The following is a 21,447-nucleotide window of genomic DNA, read 5'->3' as shown; positions in this document are numbered from 1 at the left end:
TCAGCCTCCCAAGTAGCTGGGATTACAGGCTCATGCCACAATGCCCAGCTAATTTTTGTATTTTTAGTAGAGACAGGGTTTCACCATGTTAGCCAGGCTGGTCTCAAACTCCTGGCTTCCCAAAGTGCTGGGATTACAGGTTTGAGACCTTAAACGTGGCCTTCTTTTTTTCAAATTAAAAAAAAAATAGGAGGGGAAGCCATTATCTTTTAGGTATACTATTCATAGTCTTTTAACCTAGTTCTTTCGATTGTAAAGCTAATATCTGCAGGGAGTTTAAATAACAGATTAAGAAACTTGGATTCTAGAAACAATTGCAGATATTACTGATTAGCTAGTTGGCAGTGGGTACCTAGGAGATAATCTTTGAGCTTGGTGGATTCAACTTCTCTGCTGGTGATCGTAGGAATTGTTTTCTTGCGTAGAGTTTGGTGGCGATCTTTTTAATGTTTTCTTTCAGTTTTGTTGTATCTGACTGATTTAATCAAAGTGTTGTTTTTTTTATTCGAAAGAAATGCAAAATGACTTTCTTGCTACATCTTTATAGTAACTCCTTTGGGAATTTTTTTTTTTTTTTTAATTACTAGCTTCCTTCAAGAAAATTTTTACCATCTCCTTCTAGGAAGAAATGGTTTTAAAAAAAGAAACTGTGAGCAACCGATATATAACGTAAAGGAAAGTTCATAAATCTTCTTCTTTTTTTTTTTTAATACAGAATCTTGCTCTGTTGCCCAGGCTGGAGTGCAGTGGTACAATCTTGGCTTACTGCAGTCTCTGCCTCCTGGGTTCAAGCGATTCTTCTGCCTCAGCCTCCTGAGTAGCTGGGATTACAGGCATGTGCCACCATGCCGGCTAATTTTTGTATTTTTAGTAGAGACAGGATTTCACCATGTTGGCCAGGCTGGTCTCGAACTCCTGACCTCAAGTGAGTCACCGTACCCAGCCACAATTCTTGATTATATAGCTTTTTGAAATTTTACATAGGTACGACCACTACCCAAATCAAGATGTAGAATGTTTCTAGCACCCTAGATTTGCTTCCACATTCTCCCAGTTAGTACTCTCTCCCTGTTCCTGAGTAACCGCTAATCTGACTTCTTTTACCATACGTTAGTTTTGCCTGCTCTTGAACTCAGGGTAGAGCCTACTCATGTCATTTCTCGTGTTTGGTACTTTCACGCAATATTATGCCAGGGAGTCATCTATGTTATGCATCTATCAGTAATTCTTTTCCTCATTAAGAATAGTAGTTATCTTTCTTATGCTTCAGAATGCTACATCAGCACCTGCATTCGTCTTATTTGAGATACTGTTTTCATATTTTGTAAGCTAATAAGTGTTGACATCTGAATGATGCTGCCTTTAGAGAACTCACTACTCAAAAGTTAAAATATTGCAATTATTTAATGACAGTAAGTTTAAACAAAACGAGGTGGCTCATGCCTGTAATCCCAGCACTTTGGTAGGCTGAGGCAGGCAGATCACGAAGTCAGGAGATCGAGACCATCCTGGCATCAGGTGATCTGCCTGCCTCAGCCTCCCAAAGTGCTGGGATCACAGGCATGAGCACCGTACCTGACCAGTTACATCTTTAATAAATCATACAGGGAAATTTGTGCAAAACAAAATTAGGTTGTGATTATTTATAATTTATAAAGGAATCTATTTGGTTTAGAGGTTTTAATTATGGAAAATTCTCCATGTGGATATAAGTTATATTTCAGGCTAAAAATACTCTTTATAGGCTGGGCGCGGTGGCTCACGCCTGTAATCCCAGCACTTTGGGAGGCCGAGACAGGCTGATCATGAGGTCAAGAGATTGAGACCATCCTGGCCAACATGATGAAACCCCATCTCTCCTGAAAGTACAAAAATTAGCTGGGCGTGGTGGCACGCGCCTGTGGTCCCAGCTACTCGGTAGGCTAAGGCGGAAGAATCACTTGAACCTGGGAGGCAGAGGTTGCAGTGAGCAGAGATTGTGCCACTGCACTCTGACCTGGTGACAGCAAGCCTCTGTCTCAAAAAAAAAAAAAAAAAATTATCTTTATAGCCCTTCAGGAATAAACTTGCTGGTTTGATATTTAGCTACACATTTTGGGAGCAACTGTTTCATTTAAAGTAATAAATAGCTGGGTGTGGTGGTATGCACCTGAGTCCCATCCACTGGGGAGACTGAGGCAGGAGGAATTACGCCCAGAAATTCAAGACTGGCTGGGCAACATAGGCCCCAAGTCTAACAAATAATTCAGAAGATTAAAAATTACAGGTAGTTCTCCCCAACCCATATGTTTTATGAGATGTAATTCACATTTTTTTCTTTGAATATATCAGATATTTGACATGGTACATAATTCAAGAACTACAAAAATATTTGAGAAAGTAATACTACTCCTAGCTTGGGACACTTAAGATTCTTACCCATGTATTAGCCATGGTTACCAATTTTTTGTGTATCCTTCCAGACACTTTATGTGTACTAAACCACATTTTAATGTTGCAGATTTAAGAAGGATATTCAGGACATTTAGTATTCCTAATTATCTTATGGAACTTGGATTTTCTGGTTTGTCAATTTCATACAGTTCTAATTCTTACCCTGGCATGTTGGATATTTTGTTCCCCTCTCACTTCTGCCTGCAGACCTGCTTTGGGTCTTTTTACTCTGCTGACAAATTTCCTTTGCAATAGTTAATGGTTGTACTGGTTGCTGATAACCACCAGGATTGGTAGAGAATGTCATAAGCTGACTGCTAGTTAGGCTGTTGAAACCTTTAGAAAAGTGTGATGAGTGTGAGCAAAATCTTTACTGTAGGTTTGAAAACTACCTATACCTGGACTTTGTGATTTAGAGGAACCATTTCCTATACAACAGCAGCAATTTGTTAGGAAATGTTGGCTAAGACTTAAGGAAAAATAGGAATTTTTTAGCGAGTAAAATTGTAGGTCTTTTAAGCAAAGATGATGAGTTTTGGTCTTTTCCTAAAATATAACACTACTATAAATTGAAGTTAAATATACTTTTTCTCTTTTTTTTTTTTTTTTTTTTTTTTTTTGAGACGGAGTCTTGCTCTGTTACGAGGCTGGAGTGCTGTGGCACGATCTTAGCTCGCTGCAACCTCCAACTCCCTGGTTGAAGCGATTCTCCGGCCTGTCTCCTGAGTAGCTGTGATTACAGGCATGCGCCTCCACACCCGGCTAATTTTTTGTATTTGTAGTAGAGATGGGGTTTCACATATTGGTCAGGATGGTCTCCATCTCCTGACCTTATGATCCGCCTGCCTCGGCCTCCCAAAGTGGTGGGATTATAGGCGTGAGCTACCGAGCCCTGCCCTACCTTGTTTCTTAAAAATGGAATTAGGAGTCCTTTTTTCAGATGTAGTTTCAACAACACACTGTTTGAGTTTAGGACTTTTTGGGGGAAACTATGAACTTGTAGATTGGGCTGTTTGTCAAGAGTGAAAGGTTTTAGTCCCATTAGTATCAGCTAACCTCTTTATCTCAAATGAGATAAAGCTATCTTCTTTTAGAATTATTTCCAGACAAAAGGAAAATATTTATGAAAGGACTATCAAAAGTGTGCAGCAGTGAAATATGTTCCTTTCTAATTTTGCTCCTTTTATTTACTGATACAATGAAGTCCCTGACATTACAGAAAATCTACTTAGCAATCTCATAAGTGAGAACAAGTCTGAAAGCAGATAAAATTAATTGTTCTAGATCCTAGATGTAACTTTTAACTTGGAGTTATTCCCACAGCATTTCTGTTTGATATTCTTACAATTGCCTTACACTCAGAATTCTCACTAAGGGGGCATTACCGTAGTAATTATTTTGGTAGAGAATAAATACAGGGATCGAGCAAACTGATGCAGGTGACCATCTTGATTAAAACGTGTATTAAACTTGGATCTACATAATGGTAGGGAGGCAGAAATAAGCCAATGACTTAATTTATATTGATGCCAAATTGGTGCTTGCTTGAGCATTTCAAAAGAAAGCAAAGAAAATAGCAGTTGTTAACATTAGCCACAACTCTAAGGGCCATCCTGGTAGGGCACATAGGGAATATAATTCACACCAGAATTTGAGGATTTTATTTTACCTTCCAGTATACAATTATTTCTAAATGTGTGTTAACTCTTTTTACCCCCAATTTGAGTTTGTGTTTTCATATGTTGTCTTTTTGGATTGCTGTTATAATAATGAACTCTTCCTGTATAGGTATGAAATCACCAGAAGAACAACTGGTGTGTCTGCCACCACAGGAGGCCTTTCCTAACGACCCCCGGGTAATAAATAGACAGAGAAGTTCTGATTACCAGTTTCCATCCTCTCCATTTACAGACACACTAAAGGGCACCACTGAGGATGACGTGTTGACAGGTCAGGTGGAGGAGCAGTGTGTGCCAGCAGCAGAGGCAGAGCCGCCTGCAGTGAGCGAAACCACAGAGAGGACAGTGTTAGGAGAGTACAATCTCTTTTCTAGGAAGATAGAAGAGATTTTGAAGCAAAAAAATGTTTCATATGTCAGTAGAGTTTCCACACCTGTCTTTTCAACACAAGAGAAGATGAAACGGCTTTCCGAGTTCATATATTCTAAGACTTCCAAAGCTGGTGTGCAGGAGTTTGTGGATGGTTTGCATGAGAAGCTAAATACTATTATTATTAAAGCATCAGCCAAGGGTGGGAATTTGCCACCAGTCAGTCCTAACGATTCTGGTGCAAAGATAGCATTGAATCCTCTGGAAAGGCATGTCATACCAGTTTCCTCAAGTGACTTCAACAATAAACATCTCCCTGAGCCACTGTGTAGTGATCCTTTGAAAGACACCAACTCTAATGAGCAGCATTCCACTTCCACTTCGAGTTTAACTGAAGTAGAAATAAACCAGCCTCAACATGCCACAGAGTTAATGGTGACTTGTGATCATACTGTACCTGGTGATACGGCCCGGGAACCGGTAGAAGAAACAACAAAATCCCCCAGTGATGTAAACATTTCTGCTCAACCAGCTCTTTCAAATTTTATAAGCCAGTTAGAACCTGAAGTATTTAATAGTTTGGTTAAAATCATGAAAGATGTCCAGAAAAATACTGTGAAATTTTATATTCATGAAGAAGAAGAGAGTGTGCTCTGTAAAGAAATAAAGGTAACTAAACGAGAAGGTAATAGTATGCTGTACAAACTTCTCTTGTTGGTATGACTTGTTTAAAATGGAAGTGTTTTATGTTTAAATGTTTACCATAGGTCAGGCATGGTGGCCAATACCTGTAATCCCAAAACTTGAGAGGTTGAGGCAGGAGGATTGCTCGAGGCCAGGAATTTATGACTAGCCTGGGCAACATAACAAGACCTTGTCTCTTAATAATAACAAAAATTAGACATGGTGGCACTTGGCTGTAGTCCCAGCTGCTTGGGAAGCTGAAGTGGGGAGATCACTTGAGCCCAGGCATTCGAGATTAGAGTTAGCTATGATTGTGCTCAGCCTGTGTGACAGTGAGATCCTGTCTCTAAAAATAAAATAGGCTGGGCGCGGTGGCTCACACCTGTAATGCCGGTACTGTGGGAGGCCGAGGTGGACGGATCACGAGGTCGTGAGTTCGAGACCAGCCTGACCGTCATGGAGAAACCCTGTCTCTACTAAAAACACATAAAAATTATCTAGGCATGGTGGTGGGTGCCTGTAGTCCCAGCTACTTGGGAGGCTGAGGCAGGAGAATTGCTTGAACCTAGGAGGCAGAGGTTGTGGTGAACTCAGATCCCACCATTGCACTCCCGTCTGGGCAACAAGAGCAAAACTGTCTCAAAATAAAATAAAAGTTGATTGTATATTTTCATAATTTAACTCAGGGTGAAATAAAAAGAGTGTAAGTCCAAGTAAATTCAGAACCTCTGATCTAAATACGTTAGAATTTAGAATCTTGTTTTATAGTGTCATTTATGCACATATTGGTTTGAAGGTTTTAAATGTTCCTTGGATTTTTAATGAAAGGGAGGGAAAAACACAGGAAAAGTTAAGTTTCCAGGGTTTATCTCATGGTGTTTGATCAGCCACATAGAAAAACAAAACCACCCAGTCTTGGCCTAATGATATACTTTTGGTGTTTCTTGATACCCTAGCTATGTCACATTCCCTTTAGCCTTTATTGATCAAGAAACTTGATAATCTTGAAAGACTCATCAGTCATGAAAGATTTCTTACTGTGAGGTATATTTTTTCTACCAAAGCTACAGATTAACATTTCAAATATTTGGTTTAAACACACACACACACACACACACACACACACACACACACACACACACACGCGTGCGCGCGCCTTTTTGTGTGTCTATACATTTAGACATAGATATGTAAGTTTGTTAACAGTACGTAGGTAAATGGTAACACATTGGAGCAATTATATTAGTGGTATAATATTAGTAAAATTAATACTAAATTAGAGGATTTTAATTTCTCAAGGGAAGGCCTAGGATTTTTAAATAAATGCCTGCTTTCATTTATGGAATGTACTATGACTGGAATTTCATTAGAGGAAGCAGAGGGACCATAGCTTTATAGCCCAGAGTGGCCCAGTAATTCAGTTCTGCTAACATATCCTAAGCCTTTTGTCAGTTTGGGGATCTCTGAGGTCAGCATGTTTTGTGTGACATTAACTTGGTCAAGACCTAAGAGCATGGAAATGACAAGAGTCAGAGTACTCGGTTGGGCTTTCCTTACTGATTCCTAATGGTTTCTTGGGAAAATGAAATAGATTTCTAGGAATTCCTTGGTTCCATTTTTATCCTATATGACTGAATGTAGAGTTTCTCAACTTTTCCCACTGGCCAGCAACAAATTCCCAAGCACAGTACTCTTTGGGGCCATAGCTGCATATTGGTTTGGGGCTAGATGAGAGAATAGGTTGGGCACAGTTCCCAGTGTGCTTAGCATAACTAGAACTCCCTCCACACCCCCCTTCCTTTTTTAAAAAGGATTGTAACACACACCTGTGTGACATTTTAATTTATTTAGAGATGGAGTTTTGCTCTTGTTGCCCAGGCTGGAGTGCAATGGCATAGTCTCGGCTCACTGCAGCCTCCACCTCCTGGGTTCAAGCAATTCTCCTGGCACAGCCTCGTGAGTAGCTGGGATTACAGGTGCCCACCACTATGCTCAGCTAATTTTTTGTATTTTTAGTAGAGACAGGGTTTCTCCATGTTGGCTAGGCTGGTCTCCAGTCTCGAACTCCTGACCTTAGTTGATTCACCCGTCTCGGCCCCCACCAAGTGCTGGAATTATAGGCGTGAGCCACTGTGCCCGACCATGACATTTAGATTAAGGGGATAGGAGATGCATTTTCTTTTCTTTTCTTTTCTTTTTTTTTTTTTTTAATTGAGACGGAGTTTCGCTCTTGTTACCCAGGCTGGAGTGCAATGGCGCGATCTCGGCTCACCGCAACCTCTGCCTCCTGGGTTCAGGCAATTCTCCTGCCTCAGCCTCCTGAGTAGCTGGGATTATAGGCACGTGCCACCATGCCCAGCTAATTTTTTGTAGTTTTAGTAGAGACGGGGTTTCACCGTATTGACCAGGATGGTCTCGATCTCTTGACCTCGTGATCCACCCGCCTCGGCCTCCCACAGTGCTGGGATTACAGGCTTGAGCCACCGCGCCCGGCTTCTTTTTTTTTTTTTTTATACAGAGTCTCGCTCTATCGCCAGGCTGGAGTTGAGTGGTGTGATCCCAGCTCACTGCAGCTTTTACACATTTCAAGCAATTATCCTGCTTCATCTTCCCGACTAGCTGGCACTACAGGCACACACCACCACGCCCGGCTAATTTGTTGTATTTTAGTAGAGACAGGGTTTCACCATGTTGGCCAGGATGGTCTCGATCTCTTGACCTTGTGATCTGTCCACCTCAGCCTCCCAAAGTGCTGGGATTACAGGCGTGAACCACCACTCCTGGCCCCAGGAGATGCATTTCCTAATGAATAGTGCTTTTAATTTACTCTGGCATAGAACAAGTCATATTTCTGTTATTTACTTTATATAGCATAAAAGAGCATTATTTGGCTCTGTCACCAGGCTGAAGTGCAGTAGGGCAGTCTCATCTCACTGCAACCTCTGCCTCCTGGTTCAAGCAATTCTCCTGCCTCAGCCTCCGGAATAGCTGGGACTACAGGCACGTGCCACCATGCCCAGCTAATTTTTGTATTTTTAGTAGAGACGGGGTTTCACCGTATTGGCCAGGATGGTCTCGATTTGACTTCATGATGTGCCTGCCTCAGCCTTCCAAAGTGCTGGGATTACAGTTGTGAACCACCAGCCCTGGCTGAACTTAAAGCTTCTTAATGTAAAAAGGCTGATTAAAAATTAGCAGGCCTGTCAAGTGGTAATTTATGTTTTCAGTAACTAAGCTGGTCTAAGATGTGCCCAAAAGTTCCAGAGCTTAGATGAAAATCAGTGTAGAAGATGCTGCCTTAGCATATCATTATGCTCTTTGGGATAACACTTTAGGCAGCTTTTGAAAGAGCAGTAGACTGGTTGTCAGGTAAGCTGGGTTTTGATTATGGCTGTCTGACCAGCTGTGCTGACATTAAAAGTAATCTGTGGGGCCAGGCGCAGTGGCTCAAGCCTGTAATCCCACCACTTTGGGAGGCCAAGGTGGGTGGATCACGAGGTCAAGAGAAAGAGACCATCCTGGCCAACATGGTAAAACCCTGTCTCTACTAAAAATACACAAATCAGCCAGGTGTGGTGGCATTTGCGTGTAATCCCAGCTACTGGGGAGGCTGAGGCAGGAGAATTGCTTGAACCCAGGAGGCAGAGGTTGCATGAGGTGGGAACGCACCACTGCACTCCAACCTGACGACAGAGTGAGATTGTCTCTAAAAAAAAAAAAAAAGGTAGTAATCTATGAAATAAGGAATGTGACCTCCAGGATCCTGCAGTTTGCTTCAGTGTTCAGGATTCTACCAGCAAGCAGAGAGCAAAGGGAACTCTGCATGGAAGTCTGCCTGCGTCCTGTGAAAGGCAGTACCATGTTCCCCAGTATGGAGGAAGAGTTGTTGGGAGAATCTACTTTGAAGACACAAACTTGACAGAAATGGCTAATTAGTATGTGAATACCATTGTACAAACTCAAGCTTTATATGAGTGCTTTTTGAGCTGTTGTGAATTAAAGGAGCTATGGTTGCCATGAAAGTTTTTTTGTTTTTTTTTTTTTTTTAAACTCTGAAGGAGTATCCCAGTTAATACTGCTTCAAATAACCAAGGGCCTGCTTAGAATGGAAAGGAAAATGGGAGGCAGGGGGTGGTTAATAATAATCTAAATTCTAGGTTGCCTTAAAGTGTTTCTCATAGGATATTACAGGCAACCTAGAGTCTAACCATTAACCTCTATAATAACTAAAGGAGCTGGGTTAAGAGCCTGGCCTAATCCATTGTTCTTTTATAGTTTTTTCTGTTATCTCACACTGTTACTTGGCTGGCTTTGATTGCATATGCTGTAACATTGTGACTATGATTGGTGAAGCTCTTGACCTTTAGAATCCTCATCTAGAAAAGTGGATTTGGGCCAGGTGCAGTGGCTCACGCCTGTAATCCCAGCACATTGAGAGGCCAAGGCAGGAGGATCACTTGAGCCCAGGAATTTAAGACCAGCTTGGGCAACACAGCAAGACTCTGTTTCTACCAAAAAAAAAAAAAAAAAACCAATTGGTTTGGTATGGTGTTGTGAGCCTAGTGCCAGGTATTCAAGAGGCTGAGGCGGGAGGATTGCTTGAGCCTGGGAGGTCAAGACTGCAGGAATTGTGATCATCCCACTGCCCTGTAGCCTGGGCAACAGTGAGACACTGTCTCCAAAAAAAAAACAAAACAAAAACTGGATTCTATGGTCTCTAAGATCTCCTAGAGTGTAAGTTGATTATTAATAATGTCCTGTTACTAGTTAACTAGCTATCAGTTTATCCTGCATTTCTGGTGTTAAATTGTTTACTGCAAAACATTTTAATATTGATTTGTTTCTCTTTAACAGGACTATCTTATCAAATTAGGTAATACAGAATGTCATCCAGAACAGTTTTTGGAAAGAAGATCAAAATTAGATAAACTATTGATTATTATTCAAAATGAAGACATTGCAGGTTTCATTCACAAGGTAGACTATTAAGTCAAATTCGTTACTTACTTTGGTTTTAAAAACTCTCTTATTTTAAAATCTTACTATCTGCCAGACTTGTTTTTAAAATAAGCTTTAAAGGACATTAAATTTAAGGACCTATCTATGAATCAGCTTGTGGGATTCGTTTGTACCTCTGCAAAATTTTAAATTGCTGCACATCACAGATCTTACCTGTCACTCAAGTAGTCAAGACTAATAAGAATACGAATCCTTGAATATCAGTGGGTCTGCTGACTAACTACAAATGTTACCTTCATTTGTATGTCTTGGGAAAAACCTATTTGTGCTCCATCTTTGCCAAACTAGCCCCTCTTTCCCTTAAATTTCGAGGTATCCCATCTAGTCTTAGAAGCCTGTCTCACAACCTACACCTTTGATGCCTTTCCTGATTGTTTGCCTTCATCTGAATTCTGACTGTAGTCGGAGGTTAGAGACAGGTCAGCTTTTGTCCATTTTGTGTTTTCAGGTCTATTGTAAGCTCCTTTTCCTTAGTGGTAGGTCCCAGTACATAAATGTTGATTTATAGATTGGGAAATTATGTTGGAAATATTATTTGTGTGGCTTTCCAGAGGCAATCCACTAATACAGATGAGCCACAGTGCATTCTGTTAGACTTCTTGTGGTCCTTCACAATTAAAGTCTATCAGTTCATCCCCTCATCCATTCTTTTCTCTTTTTATTTTGGGATTTAAACAGATACCTGGCTTGGTGACTTTAAAGAAGCTCCCCTGTGTTAGTTTTGCTGGTGTTGATAGCCTGGATGATGTTAAAAATCATACATACAATGAATTATTTGTATCTGGAGGTTTTATCGTATCTGATGAATCAATTCTAAATCCAGAGGTTGTCACAGTTGGTAAGATGATGTTCTTCTGAACATGTAACTCCTCTTCTGACTCATACTTTTTAATGTACTGTCCATTTATTCTGCCATTGTCTTTTCCTGAGCTTTTGTTACTCAAATTTCTTTCCCCTTCCTTTAGTCTTGACCAGTAATTTCCTTTAAATCTGGTGTAAAGCAAGGATCTCTGCCCCTCCTGTAGTTGAATCACTTCTGCTATTATTGCCATCAACATGTTCTTTTTTATGTGTACCTATTATATTCTTAGAGGTTTAGTACATAGGAAAATAGTACATAGGAAAGTAGGTGTTTCTACATAATATGAAAAAGCACTTCTTTCACAATTCACTTATGGAACAATTGTTATTTATTGAATTAAAAACAAACTTAATTATCTCTAACAGAGAACCTTAAAAATTTTTTGACATTCCTTGAAGAACTTAGTACTCCAGAAGGAAAATGGCAATGGAAAGTCCACTGTAAATTTCAGAAAAAACTAAAGGAACTAGGCAGGTAAGATTTGAAACATAACTATATAATGGTTATTGATTTTAATATTGTACTCACATTTCTCTCTTCCCATGTTTGTAGATTACGGATGTTGCTCATTTTTCACAGATGTCCATAGCCAGCCATAATGGAGTATAGAGACTGAATTATTCTAGCCTTTTAGAGGAAGTTATATGTATAGGTAAAATTGGTTTAATCTTTACCATTTGTGGATTTAGAGTAATGATCCAAATTGAATCATCAGCATTTTTGTTTTTTCTTTTGAGATGGAGTTTCACTCTAGTAGCCCAGGCTGGAGTGCAATGGCATAGTCTCGGCTCACTGCAACCTCTGCCTCCTGGGTTCAAGTGATTCTCCTGCCTCAGCCTCCCAGGTAGCTGAGATGAGAGGCACCCGCCATCATGCCTGGCTAATTTTTGTTATTTTTAGTAAAGATGGTGTTTTACCATGTTGGCCAGGCTGGTTTTGAACTCCTGACCTCAGGTAATCCACCCACCTTGGCCTCCCAAAGTGCTGGGATTGCAGGCATGAGCCACCGATCCCGGCTAGCAATTTTTCTTTTTTAACTGAACTGTATGTGCCAACTAGATCAGATCCTCTCCCCGCTGAGGACTACTTCAGGTAGCTAATGAAATTACACGTATTTGGATAAGGATTAATCTTGACTTGGTGAAGTGATTTGTGATTAGGAATCAATTCATGTAGATACAGGTAATTTCTAACATGCATGGAAGTCACTTCTCCAATTGTGATCTTTGGAACAGTAGTCACTTGAGAGGTTCTATAAATGATTACGGTAATCAGACACATTTGGGATACTATGTCCTACTAGTAGAGTCTATAAAATGTATTTACACATGAAAGGATATGAATAATTCTAGTTAAAAGAATTCTGTTTTACATTGTGTCAGTCGTTATTTTCTTAAACACCAAATTTTATTTCTTAAAATGTGACGTTTCATGGTACAATTTTCAGAAAATTCAGGCTTAATTTTTGAGTATTTAGCTCTTTGTAGCAATTTACTTTTAAAAGTTTATCTCCACTTGTTGCCTTGTGCCTTGCAATATATAGAAGTAACTTAGCTGGGTGTGGTGGCTTACGCCTGTAATCCCAGCATATTGGGAGGCCGAGGTGGGTGGATCATGAGGTTAGATTGAGCCTGGCCAACATGGTGAAACCCCGTCCCTACTAAAAATACAAAAATTAGCCAGGCATGGTGGTATGTGCCTGTAGTCCCAGCTACTACTCAGGAAGCTGAGGTAGAATTGCTTGAACTAAGGAGGCACATGTTGTAGTGAGCCAAGATGGCACCATTGCACTCCAGCCTGGTGACAGAGTCTCGCTCTGTTTCAAAAAAAAAAAAAAAAAAAAAAAAGCTTAGAGCCATAATTGTGTGTGTGTGTGTGTGTATTTTTTCTTGTTGCTCAGGCTGGAGTGCAATGGTGAAATGTCAGCTCACTGCAACCTCCACCTTCCAGGTTCAAGTTATTTTCCCGTCTCAGCCTCCCAAGTAGCTAGGATTACAAGCATGAGCTATCTCAGCTGGCTAATTTTGTATTTTTAGTAGAGGTGGGGTTTCACCATGTTGGCCAGGCTGATCTCGAACTCCAGACCTCAGGTGTTCATCAGCCTCGGCCTCCCAAAGTGCTGGGATTACAGGTGTGAGCCACTCTGCCTGGTCCATTTTGAGATGGAATTTCACTTTTGTTGCCTAGGCTGGAGTGCAGTGGTGCAATCTCAGCTCCTGGGTTCAAGGGATTCTCCTGCCTCAGTCTCCCAAGTAGCTGGGATTACAGGCATACGCCTCTACACCCAGCTAATTTTGTATTTTCAGCAGAGATAGGGTTTCTCCATGTTGGTCAGGCTGGTCTCAAACTCCCGATCTCAGGTGATTCACCTGCCTTGGCCTCCCAAAGTGCTGGGATTATAGTTGTGAGCCACCACACCCAGCCCATAGATTGTATTTTTTGAAGGAAGGATTTATACTTTGTCCTTTTAAGTACTTCATTAAAGTTCAAAATTAATAAAGGTAATCATACTTTATTATTTAGTAAGTAGAATAATCTGCTGAGATTTTAGCCTAAGCTGTAGAGCTGGCCCTGAGACCTTCTGAACAATAAATCCTTGGATTTACCCCTGCTTTCCTTCTCTCCAAAGAAGCACACCCCTACATCAGGGAGAGAGCTAAAGCAGTGCAGTTGTCATTAGTTGCCTCAATGGAGAAATTTAAAGCAGAAGTTTTCATACTAAATTTTAGAAGTACAGATCCAGATACTGAACTGCTTAATTTCACAGATTGAATGCTAAAGCTCTAAGTCTGTTGACGCTTCTGAATGTCTATCAGAAGAAACATCTGGTTGAAATTTTGTCATACCACAATTGTGATTCACAAACTCGAAATGCTCCAGAATTGGATTGCCTTATCAGACTTCAGGCTCAGAACATACAGCAACGACACATAGTCTTTTTAACAGGTAAAGAGAGCACTCTTGAGCTTTCTACTATGAATATAGGAATGTGAAGAAAAAGATTTTGTGGGGCTATGGTGGGTATTGCTAAGCTATGATTCTGAAAATGTGAAGGAAAGGATTTTTTGAGGGCTGGGGGCTGTCTATATTTTTAAGTGTTTCATACATGAAACTTTTTTTTCTTAGAGAAGAACATCAAGATGATTTCCAGTTATACAGATAATGGAATAGTGGTTGCAACTGCTGAAGACTTCATGCAAAACTTTAAAAATCTTGTGGGCTATCACAACTCAATCACGGAAGAAAACCTTCCACTGCTTGGTGCTAATGAGAATCTTGAGTCGCAGTCAGGTAACTTTTCAGTGGTTTTCATTTTCTTTTAGGCAGACAGAAAAAAGAGGAATGGTTTTGCTCTGTTATCAAATAATGAAATGACTATTTTGAAACCACTCAGCTCAGTATAAATAGACATAGGGAAAGTTTCAAGACATTTATTGTTCTGATACTTAGCTCGCACAAGATCTGCTCATTATACTGTAGTCAGTGTAAGTTGTTAGTTACTATAGAATATACATTTCCATCTATATTATAGACAATGCATACTATGGAGTTTGCATTTTGTCTTTGAGGGTTTGTAAGCATTATTGGTTAGGTTACTATTGTCAGCAAAACAGTTACATTAAAAAGGTAGGGAACCAGATATGGTGATTTAGCATTGAGCTGCTAGGTCTCCCCACATGTATAAAGCAATTTAACTGCAAGATAGTAGGGCTGTCATAGCTTTAGTCTTTCGTGAAATGGCCTCTGCTTTGGTTCCAGGTTCTATGTAAAATGAAAGATGTACTTTTATTTTTGATGAAAAAAAGCAGAGATGATCATTCAGTAATGCTAACCAGTTTAGTAATCCAGTGAAGCTAGATGTCAAAAAATTTTATTTTATATTTGTCTTGTCAAATACTGAATTACCGTATAACTTTAGATGCTGTTTTGACATTAACCCCTTTGGAGCTGGGAGTTGGGATTTCCCAACATTAAACGTGAACACATTTCGCAGAAGCTTTTAGCATCGGATTATCTGGACATTCACATCTAGTGTGAGTGTTGTGACTAAGTGAACTTGTGGCAGAAGACCAAGCTTTAAGGGATTGTGGACTTGCAGACCCTGACGCGTTATATTGTGTGAGTAGTGTATAATTTTAAAACTTAAACAAACTGTGTATTTCAATAGAGGAGGACTTTTTGTTTTTTAAATGTAGCTCTTTTAGAAAACGATGAAAAGGATGAAGAGGATATGTCTCTGGATTCAGGGGATGAAATCTCACATATAGAAGTATGCAGCAATTTTCATTCAGAAATATGGGCGAAAGAGACCAAAGGATCACGTGGAACAGATCAAAAAAAGAATATTCAAATTGAGTTGCAATCGTCTCCTGACGTGCAAAACAGTTTATTAGAAGATAAGACTTATCTTGATTCTGAAGAGAGAACTTCTATTGATATAGTATGCTCTGAAGGAGAGAACAGCAATTCAGCAGAACAAGCTTCATATAGTAACTTTCAGATTTATCATAGTCAATTAAATATGTCCCATCAGTTTAGTTATTTTAATGTTCTCACTCATCAGACATTTTTGGGGACACCATATACCCTTTCATCAAGTCAATCTCAAGAAAATGAAAATTACTTCTTAACAACTGCTTATACTCAAAGCTTGGATAGAGATAAATCTCCACCTCCCTTAAGTTGGGGAAAAAGTGATTCTTCCAGGCCATATTCAAAAGAGAAGTAACTATAGGAACTTTTCCTAAATAGATTGTTGTGGACTTTTTTTGTTTATTAACAATTTATATTTCATTCTCTAAACAAAAGGTTCTTGTTCTTTCTCAAATGTTTTTTTTTTTTTATTTAAATCATGATGGTCTGTAACAGTTAAAGCATCTAAAAATTGAAATAAATATATATTTTTTAACATATATTGTACTTGAATTATCTCATGTTGGCACTTCTAAGTTTTACTTTTGTATGTTACCTGTAGTTAGGCTTCAAATTGAAGCCTGTTTTATGTGTAAAATCAGATGCTTGCAGGAGGACGGTAAACAGCAAAGGCTTTACTTCTTTTCCTCTAATGTCACCTGATACAAACTACTTTTGCTAAAGTTATTAGGTTTTTGTATCGTGTTTTTACACAGGTATAAGCCAGTAATAGTAATGTTAATATTTACAGGATTTTGGCTCAATACCTCAAGATTTATCTAACAATGCAGTTTCATTTAGATAATAAACTATGTACATAGGACACATTTTTTATCTCTAGGCTTAGTCATGTAAAAACTGCCTGCCTATTGCTAAAATTCTGGTAACTGAGAGTACTGGATAATTAAAATTTTCAGTACTTGCACAATCCTTGATTTAATTAAATATTATATTTCAAAAGATAGATAGGCTTGTTTATCAAAGGCATTGAACAATTTGATTTTTAGATTTAGCAAAATGGAAGTATAATGGAAATATATCTTTGAGGTGGTCTTAGTGGTAATTACCATTTGCTGAACACATTAGTGCCAGTAAAGATACAGATCGCTTTCAAGCCCCTATCTATTCCTAACTACTCCCTCTAATACTAATAACTAACTTGTTACTAATGTTAACTTGTTAAATGTTTTTGAGAATTGCAATATCTACAAATGTCATAAAAGCAGGATTTAGAGTAGAAAACAATTTCCACAGGAGCCTAAACTGAATTTGTGTTTAGTAAAAATTTTGGGTCTAGACATGTTAATAAGAAGTTAGATAGAACTTTGGCACTGTAGAACAAATGCATGAGTGGTATCTCAGTTAATAAGTTACCTAAAAAAAGTGTGAAAGAACACTATTTTAGCAGGTCAGGAACTCCAGACTATATTAAGGTAAGTAGAAAGTATTTTTATAGGGCTTCAAAACCCAGGTTGTGACAGAGCAGAAGAATCTTTTTTTTTTTTTTTTAAACTACTAAGCTTTTACAAAAGTATCTGTTTTATTGTATAAAACAAGTACAGCATTTTACTACATAATGTAGAAGTTTTTAAATAAGCATTTAATAAATAAATCTAGGCTATTTGAAAAATACAGTTGAGCCAGTGAGCACATTTTATAATTTGGAAGACACAAATCAAATGTGCAGGATTTGATTTTCTACATTTAAAATGAAGAACCAAAGTTCTCTTCTTGATTTTCAGTTAAAGGCAGGAGATTACTTTCCAACTCCTTTTGCTTCTGGAGAAGGCCCTGAAATCACATTGATGTATGTTAGTAAAATGTGCACACCTGACTTACAATGTTGTGTTAAACTAGAATTCTATTTACTTGGAAAACACTGCTTAGGATAAAATTCTTTGTCATTCAAAAATTTCTTCAGAAATGCTTGTACTAGACCACCTTATTTGGATATAGCTACCACATACTTGTTTGTAAGATTATATTTTTAGCTTAAAATCAAGTCTCCATAACTATGGGGGTAAATGAAGTCATCCCCTCTACCCCACCAGCCCCCCCCCCAAGTGCTCTTAGCTACTGAAGGAGTCTTCCTTAACATCACTGTTTATCTTGACTGTCCTAATCTTGGAGAGGTTAATAGAAGGGTCCTGTTGAAATAACACTGGGCACTATATTGGTAGGTAAATGTGTACACCATATTCCTTCCTCTTTGTCTCACAAGTTTTGTCTCCACTAGGCATGAAGTAAATTAACATTTTGTCACTCTAAAGAAGTAACTTCCGTAAACTCTTAGTAACCCCTGTAAACTCTTAGTATCCCTGTTTGTCTTCAAATGAGTAAACAGGCCAAAGTGGGGACAATTTTCTAGTTCTACAGAGGGAAAACATTTGAGTCAACATTTTGAAATGCAGAGTATTAGTACATGATGACATGGAAAAGGCACTTCTGAAATAACACAGCTTATTCTCCAAGTACAAAGAGTATAGTGAATCAAAGACATAAGGATGTTACCTGTTTTATTAATAAGAGCAAAATAATGAGAAGTCACAATAGTTTGGGAGAAAAAGTAGTCTGGTGAGTAAGGTTGTATGTGTATAATTTCATACTGAATTATTCTTTGGGATATATGTCAATCTATTCTGAACACTGCCAACACGTCTATTTTTTGAAAAGCGTGGGCCACATTGCTAAGAATGCTTTAATAAACTGTATTTTTTGTTTTAGGCCTTATTGATGTTTTGCCGTTCCAATGTATGCATTTTTTTACTCAATAAAATGCTTAATTTTAGAACTGTCTCATGGTTTTGTACTGAAAAATACTCAAGATGGCAATTTAAAAGCAAATCCAAGGAAAGTCCCATTTTATTTGTGTCTAAAGTATAGGAACTGAAATATTTTTCTTAAAACCTGGGTGCACCAAAGTAACTTAGCCATTCAACACATTCCACTCCTGCCCGCTCAGGCCACATAAAGAACAGTACATACACACTTTAAAAAGATCATACCTGTCTCAGTTCTGAAAGTCCCTTAAGGATTGCTTGCTGTCGATCCCTGTTTTTCACCAAGTTAGGATTAAGAAGTGGATCCCTGACACAGTCACAATCAAGCAGCTGTTGCTCTTGGCCGCAGTCTAAAGCCAGATGAAAGTAACAAGTCAGTTAATATGCATTAGTAAAATGACATAGCCCTGTGATATATTATGTTCCAAGGAGTTAGTAAATTTGTATCCTAGACATGTACTAAGCAAAGTTTAAGACATATTCAAGAGAAAGTTCTTTCCATCTTTCCAGGGGCAAACATTGTAAAACTTTCTAGAACTAAGGGCAGGAATTACTAATTTGGAATTTAAACTTGGAGGTTCACCTGGGTCTTCAATTTTTACAGTTAGAATGCTTGTATTTACTTACTTTGTGAATGCTGGTACTGAGAGTCCTGGGTTGAAGGTCTAGACAATGGTGCATCTGGATCAAGATAATAAATCTCACTTGTTCGAACATAGGGAATAAAATGGAACGATTCAGAAACCCCAGGTGATAATTCTGTTTGATTACCTCCCGAGATCAAATTCTCTCTCTCATAGCTACTGTTTTTTAGTGGTAAGTGTGACATATTCTGAGTTTGTTGGCTTCTGTTGTTCACTGTTGGAACTGGGGATGATTGAGACCTATTTTTTAAAAAAAGTGTAAGTTAATAAAAGTGTTAAGTGTAAGCACATCTCTTTAATCGTATTTCACTTTATTCCCCCCCTCCCCAACTCTGTTGCCCAGGCTGGAGTGCAGTGGCGCCATCTTGGCTCACTGCAACTTCCACCTACTGGGTTGTAGGAATTCTCCTGCCTCAGCCTCCCAAGTAGCTGGAATTACAAGTGCATGCCACCGTGCCCGGCTAGTTTTTGTATTTTTAGTAGAGACAGGTTTTTGCCATGTTGGCCAGGCTGGTCTTGAACTCCTGACCTCAGGTGATCCACCCGCCTCGTCAGCCACCACACCCGGCTCATTTCACTTTCTTCTTAATATACCTCCAATACCTTTGAGAATATATGCATAGAAGCTTGAGTTCTATAATACTGTTCTGCAAAATGGGAACAGAATGGGATCATTTGTGTTTTTACTAGCACTAGCTATGATAATATGCACTATAGCACAAGGGAGAAATTTACTAGATCCTGAGGATTGCTGGTTTGGTTAATCTCAGCCTACTGTTTCACCTTAGATAATTCACCATACGATAATGTACTCACCTACTGAATGGAACTTGTTTTTACAGCCCCATTCTGAGACAACTAAACCAGCTGGTTCATGCACAAAGACAAAATAAAGAGTGTAATAATGGTTCTAAATCTCTCATTAGCTGATTGAATTTCTCATTGTCCTTATCAGTCATTTCTTCCCGTCCACCGCCCCCTGCCATCCCTCCTCCCAATCAAAGCAGAATGCCTGTTCTGCTAGTGACATACCTGGAATATCAAAATCACTCATATGTTATCTACATTCCTGCCTAGGCCCAGTCCAACTTGGGCCTTCAAGCTGCAGCTAAAGTGTCACCCTATCCCTTAAACCTCTAACTCTCACCTGGAAATCACACCCTTTCTTACTGTTCTCTACCTATACCTACCTATTATATGCCTGATACTGTCCAGATCTTGAGACCCTTTTTTGTCCCACACAGAAAGCACTAAATAGCTATGGAATTAATCTGATGCATACCTACCTTTCCTTGCTGAATGAGTTAATATTCAGAGGCTCTTCTTCCTAAAAGATGGACAGATAAATGCAGAAAGGAATATATAGCATCTTCACATGTCCCCACAAATATTTTTAGGGATACTTGTTTCAGTAATCTGAGGGTAATATTTGAATAACAGGTACTGGGGAATAGAACAGAGAGATTTAGGTATTTTTCCAGAGTCAGACTAATCCAGTAGTTCCTAATCTCCCAAACTGACCTCTGTCTATATGGACTATAAACAAGGATTTTAAAGGATTATTTGAATACATAGCATTCATCTATAGAAGGTGTGTAAGTGTAAAGGATTTGATAAAACTTATTCAGCTTTGTGGGCCATATGGTTTCTGTTGCTAGTCTGTTGTGTGAAGTCAGCCATAGACAATAAAAGAATGAGTGTAGGTGATGTTCCTATCAAACTTTATTTACAAAAACAGGAAGCAGACTGGATTTACCCATGGGATGTAGTTTGCTGTTCCCTAATGTAAACTAAAACAAATTTGATCAGAACATCCTTATTAAAGCTTACATGTGAGAAACTGTTTTGAATCTAGAAACAACACTTAAAAGCACTTCTAAGATGAATGAGCTTTTTACCTTTTTGACTAGATGCCACCTGAATTTTGTCTCAGTTTCTTGATGAGATGAATGAAGAATTTCTGGTGAAATGCCTCTGTTTTGAGAGAGGTGCCCAGGATTATTTTTTTCTACCAAATGAAGCAATTCTATCTGCCTCCTCAATTTTTTTTCTTCTCTCTGCTTTTGAAGCTGTTTAGGGTACTTTTCCGATGCTGGAATATACCTTTTAGGTGGCTTATTTATATTCCAATCAGGCCTTTTAAGACATTTCTTCATGTGTTTTGTTTGTTTCTCTATTCTTGTGAACTGATTACACTGGTCATTATACTGATTGTTTTCTTTTTCTAAGTTGGCTCCTTTATCCTGAAGTAGTTCTTGCTTGTTTTTCTTAGTGCTAAGCTGTCCAGTAAGTTCCGCCGACATCTCAGGAGATGAACCATTTGTGATGTCCCTCTCTGTTAATGATCCACTGTGTGATTCTGCATTGGTGAATATTCCTATATTTAAGTCATCTAAAAAAAGGTTTCAAATGATTTTTAAAAGTTATAAACAAAATTTTCTATTTTAAACAATTTTCCCCCAAAACATTAAATAACTTTATAGGTTATTGCCTCTAAGACTTTTTTCTTTCGTTATTTTTCAACAAAACTGAAACTCTATACTCATTCTTCCCTCATACTTCCC

General features: G+C 38.8%; 2 protein-coding genes across 16 annotated transcripts in view; one reads left to right on the top strand and one right to left on the bottom strand.

Annotated features, from left to right (window-relative positions):
- The window catches only part of TASOR (transcription activation suppressor), a 69,932-nt gene extending 53,973 nt beyond the window's left edge, over positions 1 to 15,959 (top strand). For 2 of the 7 annotated variants that reach the window (XM_032290238.1, XM_032290237.1), the window contains 7 exons: positions 4,345 to 5,150; positions 10,020 to 10,142; positions 10,863 to 11,022; positions 11,412 to 11,520; positions 13,814 to 13,992; positions 14,173 to 14,337; positions 14,966 to 15,959. In XM_032290238.1, the coding sequence (XP_032146129.1) occupies positions 4,345 to 5,150; positions 10,020 to 10,142; positions 10,863 to 11,022; positions 11,412 to 11,520; positions 13,814 to 13,992; positions 14,173 to 14,337; positions 14,966 to 15,021 (1,598 nt within the window). In that variant the 3' untranslated portion in view covers positions 15,022 to 15,959. Of the gene's footprint in view, positions 1 to 4,221; positions 5,151 to 10,019; positions 10,143 to 10,862; positions 11,023 to 11,411; positions 11,521 to 13,813; positions 13,993 to 14,172; positions 14,338 to 14,965 lie in introns of all 7 variants that reach the window. The other 5 variants (XM_032290233.1, XM_032290232.1, XM_032290235.1 and 2 more) reach the window with 4 other exon arrangements.
- Positions 15,960 to 16,952: 993 nt separating this feature from the next.
- Positions 16,953 to 21,447, bottom strand: part of CCDC66 (coiled-coil domain containing 66) — a 41,437-nt gene continuing 36,942 nt past the window's right edge. For all 9 annotated transcript variants that reach the window (XM_032290239.1, XM_032290240.1, XM_032290245.1 and 6 more), the window contains 5 exons: positions 20,782 to 21,275; positions 20,170 to 20,210; positions 18,867 to 19,123; positions 18,465 to 18,589; positions 16,953 to 17,250 (listed from right to left, as the gene is read on the bottom strand). In XM_032290239.1, the coding sequence (XP_032146130.1) occupies positions 17,164 to 17,250; positions 18,465 to 18,589; positions 18,867 to 19,123; positions 20,170 to 20,210; positions 20,782 to 21,275 (1,004 nt within the window). In that variant the 3' untranslated portion in view covers positions 16,953 to 17,163. The remainder of the gene's footprint in view (positions 17,251 to 18,464; positions 18,590 to 18,866; positions 19,124 to 20,169; positions 20,211 to 20,781; positions 21,276 to 21,447) is intronic.

Source organism: Sapajus apella, unplaced genomic scaffold, assembly GCF_009761245.1.
Source record: "Sapajus apella isolate SASKATOON/1434 unplaced genomic scaffold, GSC_monkey_1.0 scaffold23, whole genome shotgun sequence".
Taxonomy (NCBI): domain Eukaryota; kingdom Metazoa; phylum Chordata; class Mammalia; order Primates; family Cebidae; genus Sapajus; species Sapajus apella.
The sequence above is the reverse complement of the archived record's forward strand: the minus strand, read 5'-3'. Positions and strand labels throughout refer to the sequence as shown.